At 40.8% G+C, this 12,910-nt stretch overlaps 1 protein-coding gene across 3 annotated transcripts in view; it reads left to right on the forward strand.

The window, feature by feature from the left end:
* Nucleotides 1-12,831, forward strand: part of AKAP9 (A-kinase anchoring protein 9) — a 170,764-nt gene extending 157,933 nt beyond the window's left edge. For all 3 annotated transcript variants that reach the window (XM_031939997.1, XM_031939998.1, XM_031939999.1), the window contains 6 exons: nt 2,194-2,394; nt 6,978-7,210; nt 9,163-9,248; nt 10,127-10,277; nt 10,944-11,083; nt 12,298-12,831. In XM_031939997.1, coding sequence (XP_031795857.1) covers nt 2,194-2,394; nt 6,978-7,210; nt 9,163-9,248; nt 10,127-10,277; nt 10,944-11,083; nt 12,298-12,341 — 855 coding nt within the window. In that variant the 3' untranslated portion in view covers nt 12,342-12,831. The remainder of the gene's footprint in view (nt 1-2,193; nt 2,395-6,977; nt 7,211-9,162; nt 9,249-10,126; nt 10,278-10,943; nt 11,084-12,297) is intronic.
* The last annotated feature ends 79 nt before the right edge of the window (nt 12,832-12,910 follow it).

A 12,910-nucleotide genomic window follows, 5' to 3' on the forward strand; every position in this document is an offset into this window, starting at 1 on the left:
CTCCACCTGAGAAGGTAGTTGATACTAGGAGAAGATATTAGAAGTTTGGAAGGAAAAGTCAAAAATTAAAAGCAGAATTTCATAATACATTTGAAGAGGGATTCTATTGGATGGTGAAGTCTTTCAGTTATACTACTCTTTACAGATGACTTTGTGCTGGCTGCATCCAGAAGCAGAACATGATAGAGTCCCCTGGAAGAGTCCACAATCATTCAAGAGTTTGGCCTAATTATCCACATCGGAAAGATCAAGTAGTTGAAAAATGTCTGTAGCCCATATTATTACATGCAATTAAATGGACAGCTTAGAGAGCTCCCTATCTCACCTTACTTTCACATGTAGATGGAGATCAGTAGAGAGTCGGATTAATAGATCAGTGGATCATCTGGTTAGTGTCCTAGACAGTACAAATGAATATCAAGTAAGGCTAGAATTACACAGAAGTAATCAAGTACCACGGAATGCCTTCAGCCAATTACAAAGCCCTGTTAATAATTCCAGACTCCTCCTGGAAACCAAATTTTGTCTTCTAATATTAATATCCTGTTAGTGTCATAGTATAACTGTGAGTCATGAAATCCTGTGGTCTCTGAAGAATTAAAACTGAGTATAACAGGGCAAGGGAAAGATGCATGGTGGCTGGGAGACAAAGCTGACATATTAGGAAAATTTATGATCAAGAAAGAAGATGCTTGGGGTCCTGTGATGAGAGTGAAGAGTAAAAGGTGGAAGATGCTGGTGTTCTCCGTGTAGCCTAACAATGTCAAGAAAGGGTGAGGAAAGCCCCCAGCTCACCGAGTTGAGTTCATAGTGGCAAACTCATGAAAGATATGTGTAAGCATTATGCAGAATGGACATTTATGGATGTACTGTGGTCTGAATCAATAGAGGGAATCTCCAAATTGTTGAGATCACAAAAGCATGTGGATATGATTTGATTACATAAAAATAACAAACAGAAAATGCAATGATTAACTACAATTATACAATAATGATACAATTATTAGAGTATGACTTTCATGAAGAATAAAAATGTATAAGAGTTACATGGCAAAGATACAAATGGATGTTTTGCCAAAGAGGAAACAAGTTGTAAACAAGCATTTGAAAAATCTTACTGTTAAGCAAAGAAAAAAAAAATGTGTCAAGAAATGACATCTCTGGGATACCTTCCTAGAAGAGAGAAAAGAGCTCTGGATTTGTAGGCAGAGACTTGGGGAGAGCCCCAGGCTTGGAGCCAGGAAGACCTGAGTTCAATCTGATTTTGGACACTTAATAGCTGTGTAATCTTAGGCAAGTCACTTAACCCTAATTGCTTCAGTTCCTCATCTGTAAAATAAAAATATACTGGAGAAGGAAATGGCAAACCACTGCAGTATCTGCCTGAAAACATCACAGACTAAAGTCCATGGGGTCACACAGAGTCAGACTCACTTGAATGACTAAATAAAGCAGCAGCAACAGGGCACCCTGGCAAGCTATTCCACTGCTTGGGACCCAGTGTCCTCCATTGGATGAGGGATTTGTAAGATAATCATTAAGGTCTCTTTCAGAAATAAGTAAAAATGATAAAATTCCATTTTTCCTGGGACATGAGCAGACTGGCACCACATTGATTAGTGTGATTTGTTCTTAGGAGTCATCATCAACATACCATAAGAGTCACAAAACTGATCACACTCTTTGGCCATGCAATCACTGTCTCGGAGATATACGCTAAGGAATTCGTGTTTTTGTAACTATATAAAATGGGTTACTTATATGCCAGAGCTGGCAGCATCATAAAGGCCTTGTAGTTTGGATATTGTTAAAGAAATTTGAATGGTCTGTGAATGGTTACCCTGAAGAATGTTGTACCCAGCTCACAGAGTCTGTGAAGATCAAATAAGATAATATTTGGGGGGCGGGGGGGAAAGTACCTTAGCACTTTGCTTAGTACATAGGAGACACTATAAATATACTTATTCACCCCCACATTAAAAATGACAGATAAGAGGGGAATACATAAAGATAATAAGAAAGAAATCACTTTGAAAAATATCTCAAGTATATTGTTCAATGTGAATAACATATTCAACAGCAATTTTTATGGAAGCCTTAGGAGATTGATCACAAAAATCATTTAATGGGAAATTACATAATATGAAGAAAAAGAGCAAAAGTAAGTTAACAAAATTTGTTCTCTTCCTGCAGTCTTCCCGACATTCATTCCATCATGGTACTAACATTGAAGCAGTCATAGCTTCTGAGAAAGAAATCTGGAACAAAGAAAAGCTGGCTCTCCAGAAGTCTTTGAGACGGGCTGAAGCTGAGGTATGCAGACTGAAAGCTGAGCTAAGGAATGAAGCTTTGTCGCAAGACTTGAACCCTAGTTCAGAAAATGCCACTTTAAAGGTAGGTCACTGTTGTTTTTGGTTTTTAATGTTCAGTGCCCTTGATCCTATTCCTTTTTTTTCCTTTGTGATTTTGCTTTAATGTAATCCTCTCTTCTTAATCTCCGATTGTTCCTTGTCTGCTCAGTCCTTTCTCTCAATACACAGACATGTTCAAGTCTCCCCAGCTTTCAAAAACAAAAAAGCCTTCCTTTGACTTTCTTAAGATATTCTCCTCTGTCAAACTCTTTAGTAATCAGAAGTCTACAAAGGGAAGTCTGTACATACTTGTTTGTATTTCTTTATCTCCTTCAAGATCAATAAGAACTTTATCATTAAATCTAGCATCTCTTGTCTGTTTTTACCATTATGGCTGCCTTTATGAAGTTTATTGGATGAAAAGGGCTTTTGTCATCTCAAAAGAGTGTAAAAACATGTGTGTGTTTTATTATCATTACAGTGATGGGCACCCTTTTTGGTGCCTTCCTTGGGTTCCTGTGACACTGCATTATTATCATTCTCTTCCTGTCTCTCAGAATCTCAAAAGGCATCTGGCATAATTCAGAGCTGAATAAGAATCCTCTAAAAACTTTTATATCTGAGAACTATTCTGATCAGTATTTTTTTTGAACACCTTTAATGAGGGGACACCCACTACTTCCCAAGGGAGTCCATTCCACTTTTATATTGTTCTGATTTTTAGGAAGTTGTCCCTTAAATCAATTCTAATTCTATTTTTATTAACTTTCATTCATTGCTTCTAATACTGACCTCTGTGACCAAGCAGAACAAATCCAATCCTTTTTCCATGACAGCTCTTCAGATCTGTAAAGACATCTACTATATCTGCCTTAAATCTTCTCTTTTTCAGGCTAAACATTCTGAGCTCTTTTAATTAATTTCATATTGATCTCAAAGTCTCTTCACCATTCTGGTCTTCCTACTCTTGACACTTTCCAATTGATTAGAATACTTACCAAAATGTAGCATAAGGGAACATAGTACTCTGGATTTGGTGTGGCCAAGGCAGAGACCAGTGGCACTATTTTCTCCCTTGTCTTGGGAATATTATGGCTCTCTGTATGTAGCCTAAAATTATATTTGCTTTTTTGGCAGCTGAATCACAAGGTTGACTCTGAGTAGACTTTGAGGCAGCTAGAACTCCCAATGTGTTCTTCAGACCAACATATCTTCTCCATCTTGAACTAAATGCAGTTGTTTTTTGAATTCTCATGTAGGATTTTACATTTGTTTGTTAAATTCAATTATATTATGACTAGCCCAACATTTTAGCTTGGTGAGATATTTTTGGATCCTGTCCAGGGGAGAGGACTGTATAATCTAATTTTAGCTATCCCTCCTTTTTTTGCCATCTGCAAATTTGATAAGTGTGTCATTTATCAATGACTTAATCCTAGTCATTGGTAAAAATGTCATCAAGAATAGAACCAAACATAAATCCCCAAGATATTATACTAGAGACCTTCTAAGTTAATGTCAAACCTGTTAGTACTTTGGGGACCTCACTACTCTTTTCAGCTAGTTTTCAGTCTAACTGTCTAACTTTTATCTCTTCATCTCTTCTCTAAGAATAATGTAAAAGACTTTGTCCAGTGCTTTGCTAAAAATCTAGATACATTGTTGCCTCAGCTTTCCAATCTAGGAACCATGTCAAAAAAAAAAGGAAGTTAGCTTAGTGGAGCATTCCCTGATCTGGATGGAGCCAGGCTGAATTTTTTGTGATCACAGATTTCTTTTCTATATGTCCACTAAGTATCCTTTCAATAATCCATTCTAGAATTTTGCCAAGAATTACTATCAGCCTTAACTGGTCAGTAGAGTTTACAGATCCTATTCTTTTTCCCTTTGTGAAAATTGGTTCATTTGCTTTCATCTAGTCATTCACTGAACCAATTAGTATTTGTTAAGAGTTTTTCATATATCAGGCACTGTGGTACCAGACAGATAGATAGAAATATCTCTGCTGTGACTCCATTCTTTCATACATCCACAGCAATAGCTCAGGAATCACACCCATCAGGTACTTTAGTTACACTGTGTTCTAGTTTGTTCCAGGACTAGAGATTTGAACTCTTCAAGAGGTTGAAAGGGTTCTCTTATTAGTATCTGTTCTCTTACTAGCATCCTCACTTTACTTGGGTTTCAGCTGGCAAACAACTGCTTTTGTTCTTTTCCTGTCCAGTCCAAAGACTATTATTGGCAGAAAAAATAAATGCACAATATGAGTTGAGCAGGTCTACCTTCTATTCCTTATCCATTATCATCATTCTTCTCCAAGTAGTTGTCCTATTCTTTGAATATCTTCTTTTCTTTCATTATAGCTTTAAAAAAAAAAAAAATCAAAGTTTTTCCAATAAGCTTTAACAATTCTGACACTGTAGGTAATAATTGTTGTGATACCAGTGGCTGCTGGAGATCTAACTCAGACCTGTAGAATGGATCTCTTCATGTGAGCAGATGATGACGATACAAGGCAACCAAGAGGTCCTTGCTGTTCTCTGACCTCTCCACTGAGAGGCATTGCATTATCTGACCCCTCTCATCATTCCTCTGCCTCCAATTTATTTCATTCCCATTTCACAAGGAACATCTGCGTCAGCAAAGGCTGCCCTGCAACTCCCTGCCACAGATGATTCACAGCTGTGGAGGTTCTAGGAGAATTGATCTGCCCCTTCACCTAAGCATGGTCCTTAACAAATAATGATTTGTTTTTGTTCTCCGTTGAATACCTTTGCTTCCATTTTCCGTTTCTGCCTTTTTAAAAATTTATTTTGGTGAATAAATTCTTAGCAAAACACTTAATAATCTCTTTAGGAACTTTCCTTTTTCTTCCTTTTCAGAATTATTTCTCTTCATCTTAAGAATTTCATTCTTGGAAATTTCTCATCCTTCCTGTGACTTATAATATATTAAGCTAATGGCAACCTACCTGTCCTTTCTCAGAACCCTTTGAAGTCTATTCCAATAGATTCTGAAATGTCTGGTTTTTTCTCTCCTTTGCCACAAATTCTAAGACAGAATTCTCCCTTCTCCCCCAAGGTTCCCATGCTTTTCACAATAAGAATCACTTCTTCCTGTTGAGAATCAGGGCCAGAATGGAATTTGTCTTTATTCCTTTACCTTTTGAAGGTTGAATTTGTCATTAAAGTAAGTAAAGAAATGAGTAGCTCTTCTGTTTTTGATGGAGAATTTTAGCAGATATCCAAATAATTGAAGTCTTCTGTCACTTCTTTCTTCTGCCTCTGGACCAAGCATGAGATCCATCTTCAGACTCCTCATCTGTGTCTTCTTTCTGTCCAGGTGGTCTATAGCATAGTCCCATGACAATATCACTTCTGTTTTTGTTTCCATATGCTTCCCCCATTCCTAGTGCCTAGATTTCCTCACAAAAAAAATCTTTTTATTCCATCCCTCATCCTTTCTTCTATCTTTATATTCTTTTTTTTAGTAAGTTAGATATTATTCAGAGTCTTAGACATGCATCCACATTTCAGTAATAGCTTTGAAATCAAATTGCATCTTTGCATCAGAATTTCTAGTTCATCTTTCTGGTTTCTAGTAATTTGTGAATTAGTGATAGACATCTGAAGCCATAGATTCTACTACTGGCTTGTTTCTTGGATTTTATTTCCTGTGAATCACCGGCTTCTTATCTATTCTTTTTCCTTCCCTGTGATTCTTTTTGGTCTAGCTTAATACAAGTATCTGAATGATTTTCTCATTCCCCCTCTCCTTTTCAGTTTAAAGCCCTTTTGATTATATTTGCATGATTCCTTGCAGATATATTTTTACCAATCCTTTTTATGGTACTCAATGCAGTTATTCAACAACCATCATTTCTGTATTTTGAGGAGTGGTCCCAGAATCCAAATTGTATTCTCAGAAATCTAATCAGCTTTAAATTATCTTCCTTCTCTGTCTCTTTTACCAAAGCCCCATCCACTTTCTATTTCTTAAGCCAGGACGATCCATTGGCCCTTTTTTTCTTCTCTCTGTACATTGTCTTCCTTATTCTACATCCTCTCCAGTCCACTCCTCATACTGTTGCCAGAACACTGATCTAATCATGGCCCTCACCTACTCAAAAACCTACAGTGATTCCCTCTTGCTGACAAATAAAGTGTACACTCTTAACTTGGTCTTCAGGACCCTCATCCACCTATCCAGCTTGCTTTCCCTTTGGTATTCTGTGTGATCTCCATCCCATGTTCTCCTCCTTCACTTGCAAAGTCCAGCCTTTCCTTCCAGTTCGGGATCAAACCCAGAGGAGCCTCTTCTGAGGAGTTTGCCCATAAAAGTGATTAAGTCTCCTTAAATTTGTCATTGAATATTTACACTGTCTCATTTGATTCTTATGACAACCTCGTAATTTAGTACTGTAGGTAGTACTCTTTCTATTTTACAGCTCAGTTAACTCAGGCCTAGGGAAAGGGTAGTTGTTACACTGCTTTCAAGATCAGCCCTCTCTCCCCACCATTCGATTGTAAGCCACTTTCTCCAGTTGGCTGGGGAGTTAACTACAATTTACAAGAACACTTTGCATGATTTATTAATGCTTCCTCCCTCTTCCTTCTTTAAATTTAGAGAATTTATGGTAAATATTTAAGAGCAGAAAGTTTCCGGAAAGCTCTCATCTATCAGAAGAACTACCTGTTGCTACTGCTAGGTGGATTTCAAGAATGTGAAGATGCTACTCTGGCCCTGATTGCACGAATGGGTGGGCAGCCATCCTGTACTGACCTGGCGGTCATCACAAACCAGTCCAAAGGCTTCACCAGGTTTCGGTCTGCTGTTAGAGTGTCGATTGCAATTTCAAGGTAAAGTACCTCTAAAGAAAAAAAACTGCATCAGCTCTCTGAAGTTGGGGGATTTAATAGTCTCTCTTTGTCTTTGCTATCCATATTCATTCACCTTTGTAACATTCGCCACCCCCTAATATTGAGATCATTTAATTCTTCCAGGGTTTTCTGTCTTTGTCTAGTTGTTGCCTCCCTTTGGTTCTTGTGGTTCTTCACAATCCAGTGTATCTTGCCTTTTTTTCCAGAAATAGTCTCCTTGTTAAATAACATTATGAACCAGACTTTTTTTTTTTGCCAGTCGATCCTGACCTTAGTTTTCAGAGCCCCCAGTAATCCAGCCATAGCTCCCCAGCACTCCATGTGATCTCCATCCCACATTCTCCTCCTGTCCCTACCTGTAACGCTCATGCTGTTACTAAGCCGAAGGTGGCGTGGGCACCTCCCTGTCCTGGGGCAGATCAGCCCCTTCTCTGAAACCTGGCCTGCCCGCCCCAAGAGGTCCAAGACGTTGGTATGTCTCAGAGGCAGGGCTTGAAGCCAGGCTTCCAGACCCAAGATCTCTCTGACCCCCATTTCTGAAGAGCTCCATGTAAAAGCCACCTGTGCAGAGAGCTGCCAGCCCCAGACATCCCCATCGCTAACCCTAGCTCCCCATTGGTCCAGGGAAGGAACGGAGACCTGGGACTTGGGACTGAAAGGCTGAAGCCCTGGAGCTCTTGGAAGTTCACCTCCTCTTAGCTAAGAGCTTCCCGCATTGGGCAGGACTCCTTGTGAATAACCCTGCAGCCTCTCCTTCCTCTCTCCCTGTTTGTGGACCAGTTGGCTTCCCCTCTTGCAGGAGCTTTACTCCCTTTAAACTTGCTTTTATTGCCCTGCCCAGACCGCTTCTAAGGCTTTGTCATTTCCCCTTTATTCCGAGCTGTAATAGAAAGAACATCAGAAGGAAATTGAGGTTACTCTGACTCGGGCCCAGCTGAGCCTTTGGCAGCCTCAACGTCCTGCTCTGTATAAGATGGGAGCTTTTTCTTTAAAATGACTGGTTTCTATTTGCTCCGGCTTGATAGCCTAATAAGGAGGACAGGATCTTTTCCTAGCCTGGCCCTTTTGTTTTTTAGTTGATGAAAATGAAATCCAGAGATTTGCCCCTGCACTGGTGCCCAAAGCGGGCCCAGAGCCAGCCCTAGTAACTAACTCTTGAGCTTGTTTTTTCCAATAGCATAAACACAAATTGCTTCAATTGTAGTATTTTATGCCTCTTATTTGTCTGTGTGTGTGTCCTGACTCATTCATTTCTAGACTCAGAGCAGGGGCAGGTCATGGCCCTCAGGCAGGTTAATGTGCAGCTTGGGGAATGACTCACTGCTACAGAAATAAGAGTGAGAATAGTTACCCTGAAAGGTAAATGAGCAGCGCCCTCACTGCCCGCCCCTCAGCTTCAGCTTCTTCATGCCCAGTTACTGTCCTGGGTTCCTAAAGGAGGCCTGTGCCTCCCAGTGGGGATGGGTCACCTTCTCTTTTCTTTGCCCTTTGGATTCCTTCTTTGTGTCAATTTTTTTCTATGATTTTTATTTTCTTTGTTTCTTTCGGTGCTTCTTTTTCCTTTGCATTTCCTCCAACCTCAACTCCTATTTCCTGTTTTTCTATTCTTTCCCTGAGCTCCTTGTTCACTCTTATCTATATTCCACCATTTTTTCTGCTCAGGGAGAAGGGTTGGCAAGGTAGTGGGAGGTCAAGATGCTAGCTGGGGAGGAAAGGGGCCAATGATCGGGCCCTTCTTTTGTTCCTTTGTGAAGACTTCCTTAAGCCAGGGAACAGTATGAAAATAAAGGCGATATTCCTGTATGATTATATGAAACTTATTTTGTATATGGTTTTATGTTTCTGTGTAGCAAGTTGACTTTTAAGCTCTTTTCTCCGCTTTTTGACTTTATAATGACATTTTATATTTAACTTTTTTCTAACTTTTTTAGAATGAAGTTCCTAGTTCGCAGATGGCATCGGGTAACAGGCTCTTGTTCCATTAATATCAATAGAGATGGCTTTGGACAGAATCCAGGTAAAAATAAAACAAGCTTCCTTGCGGTTCTTTCAAATTACTCTGTTTTGTAAGACCAAAAAAAAAAAAAAAAAAAAAGGCAGCACAGATCTAATGTCTGTGATAGTTTTTGAAACTTGCCTCAGAGGGATCTCAGGGACTCAGCGGATGCAACCAGGAGCCATGGCCAGCAGTCACCGAAAGCCAGTCAGCCCAGTGTGCAGAAATGGGGATGGCCCAGCCCGGAAGGTCTCAGTCAGACACAGGTCGTGCCCACTCCCTTTGTCGCTGGCGCCTCTTGGCAGCCTCCCTGGGTTGTGCGCTTTTGTGTAGGAGTCACTTGTTGGCACCAGGCCATATTCTTGCTTAGTCATTGTGATGACCTGCACCCCAGTCCTTACACCCAGAAGGAAGCCTTGTAACCCAGAATCTTGAAATGCTGAATAAGGAGGAGTGAAAAGGCAGCAGACTTTACAGGGACAGCCTCCCTTAGTGTAGGCAATGATTACAGTCTCCAGCATTGCAGTGCTGGGAAGCCATGGGCGAGGTGAAAAAACTTGGGCTTGGGAGTCGGGAGCCTGGGGATGTCCCCAGCCTCCACCTACTCTGCTCCTCCAGGGAAATGCCTTTCCCTGCACAAAGAGCAGGTGGATCAGATGGATCCCAAAGTTGCAACCCTCTGGTCTCTAAGTGAGCAACCAAGACAGATTCTCAGTTGGGAGGATCCCAAGGAAATGTTAACAACGCATTTGAAGGTCAGATGCTTCTGACCACTGCTGTCCTCCATTCGTAATTGAAAATGGAAGAGATTTTTCAGTAATAATTAAGTAGAGTGTTAACTGTGGCAGCCTTATCTTAGAGAATTTTTTTAAAGCAATGGTATTTCTTTTCTATTCGAGGTACGTTTTGGGTCACTTTAGGCACAGAAAAGAGCGATCCATTGTATTCTTCTCCTGGTGGACTAGAGTTGTGTGGAGAACAAAGACATTCCTCTTACCGGTCAAGGTCCGATTTGGACTGCCCTCGGTCTCCTTTACACTTCCAGCACAGGTAAGTCGATGATACAAAGCTGCCTCAATCACTAGGTTTATTCGTCCCGAACAGAAAAGGCTGACATCAAGATTTGGCAAAAACAGTGCTTTTCAGACAAGAACATATATACCATTTTCTTTAAAATCCATAGTTCCCTATATTTCTCCCCACTTGTTTCCTTCTCTGTGCTGAAAGGCAAATTCAGTTTCATGGTAATTTGTGATTCTTAAAAGCCCCTTAGCTACCCCATCTGCCAGCTTCAGAAGCAGTGGTTTGTCTTAAGAACATGCGCACATAAAACTCAGGAGACTTATTGCTGTGTTTTGCCTCTGGCAGCTTTTACTTCCCAAAAAAACAGTGAGCCAGCAGGTGCTCATGTATTGCTTCCTCCATGCCCAACAAGTGCAGTACTGTTTGTAGACTTGATAGTTGCTTAACTCATCAAAAACTTAGGGTCTACCACACTCAGGAAAACACAGGGAAGCATGAACTTAAAATGTTCATTTTTAAAATCAGCTTTTTAAATGAAAGCGTGCCGAGTGCCTCGTTTCCGTTGTGCACCTTTGGAAGGAAGAGACGCGGAGAGGCGGCAGGACCCCTCGCTGGCCTCTGGGCGTCTCTGATTACCCGCCAGAATATTTTTTTCTGTCTTCCATATTACTGTTTATATATCATATCCCACAGGTACCAAGGCTCCACTGCCGACCTGAATCCTGGATCCCTTGCATGTTCTCAGCTTCAGAATTATGACCCCGACCGAGCACTGACAGATTATATCAGTCGGTTAGAAGCTCTGCAGAGGAGACTTGGAAATGTCCAGTCAGGTATACTCAGCTGACTATTCTGACAGCGAGCTGTGTCCATAATTTGCAAGTGTTTTTAACCAAAACCTAGCAAAGTCTAGTTAGGAGGATCCCAAGTTTAGCTTCAGAAGAGAGTCCCGAGGTCCCAGAGTCCAACCCTCTCGCCTAGAGATGAGGAAATGGAGGCACAGGAAGGTTGGGTGGCTGGTCCAGGGCCAGTCATGGCTGAGGTGAGAAAGGAGCCCCCATCTCCTGCTGTGTGTTGCTTTAACTTAAAGAACTGAGTACCTTCTTGGCCATGGGACTCCAATCCATGAAGGATACCAACCCATCACTTCTACGGAGTATTCTACAGGGCCTGAACTTCACTTATAAAATACTAATATGCACCCAGGGCTTGAATATGGTGTACTTGTACCTTATGCGGGGCAGCTTATCTCACTGAAAAAAGGAACCCTGCCCATAGCGGGCCCACCTTGGCCTCCAGCAAGTCCTCCTGCTTTGGGAGTTGGCCCGGTGAGAACTTCTAGATGAAGCAGAGTCCAGACTCCTGTCTATTCCATCTCTCTTGGGCAAGACTGGCCAAGCCCCTGCAGGTCTGCTCCCAGAGGAGCCCTGCCCTCCATCCCCTTGTCTTTGCCTCCCCTCTGGCCCATCAGTGGCCACAGCAGAGGCCGATCATGTCATCCCTGCTTATCCCCAGCCCTCTCCGTGTGCAGAGGGGTCAGGTAGGGGCAGGAAGATGGCCCTGTGACCTCAGTGGCATGTCAGGGTCACTTATCTGGGCTTCTTCAGATTTTCCCACTCATGATCCCTTTTCACCCAAAAAAATTTTATATGACCCCAGTCTATAAAAGATGCACAAACCAAACGTTTTCTAATAATCAGTTTCATGACCTCCCATGTTGAGTTACACAACCCCATAGAAGCCTGGTCCCAGAGCATCACTTGAGAGGTTAAGTGATAGGTGTTTGTGTAAATCACTCTGGCTTCCTAAGGTTGCAAGGATATATTTGTAGAAAGCTTTGCAACCATTAAAGCGATATGTAAGGCTCTTCCATTTTCATTTAAAGTAACAGCATCTGATCCTCTCAGCTAAGTGTTTTAACTTGTTCTCAGTTACCTCAGTGACCCTATGAGTGACCCAGAAGCGGGAAGGGGGAAGAATCTGAGAGTTCATTTTGAACTTCAGCTTCTAGTAATAATATTATTGGACTTTTTTTTTCCTTCCTCAGGATCAACTTCATACACCCAGTTCCATGCTGGCATGAGAAGATAATCCCTTGGATGGCATCATCAGTTGTAGTGACTTTAAATAATTGCCTTTTGTAAATCGATACATCTTTTGTGCTTTTGTATTGTGTATATTTAATGGGACCAACATGAACACAGCTCTACGATTGTATACGATTCCCTTGCCAACATCTCAGCAAACTGGAATTTATGTATATAAGCATTGTGTGTTCATGCACAACAATCACTAAATTACATGTATATTTGTGGAATGCTAATTTAAATGATTAACTTATGAAAGACTTGTGTATTTATCAAAGGGATGAAACTTGCATATTATTACTGATGAATGTGTAGCTTGAAGTGTCCTGTGATTTTATTGCAGGACTACTGAAGTTACATGATTCTCTAATATATTTGCTACTGGCAGCACAGACAGAAAATATCACTCGTAGAGACCTATTTTTGTAATGGTAGATGTTTTGAATTTTATGGGGGTATTTTGTCAAAGTACTGAAATAAAAAAAACAAACCAACCTTCATTTTAATCACTGGCGTATTTTTTAAGCTATTCAAATTGTTGAAAGATACCTTCATTTATTTACTTTTAAGTTG

The sequence above is a fragment of the Sarcophilus harrisii genome, chromosome 5, assembly GCF_902635505.1.
Source record: "Sarcophilus harrisii chromosome 5, mSarHar1.11, whole genome shotgun sequence".
Classification (NCBI taxonomy): Eukaryota; Metazoa; Chordata; class Mammalia; order Dasyuromorphia; family Dasyuridae; genus Sarcophilus; species Sarcophilus harrisii.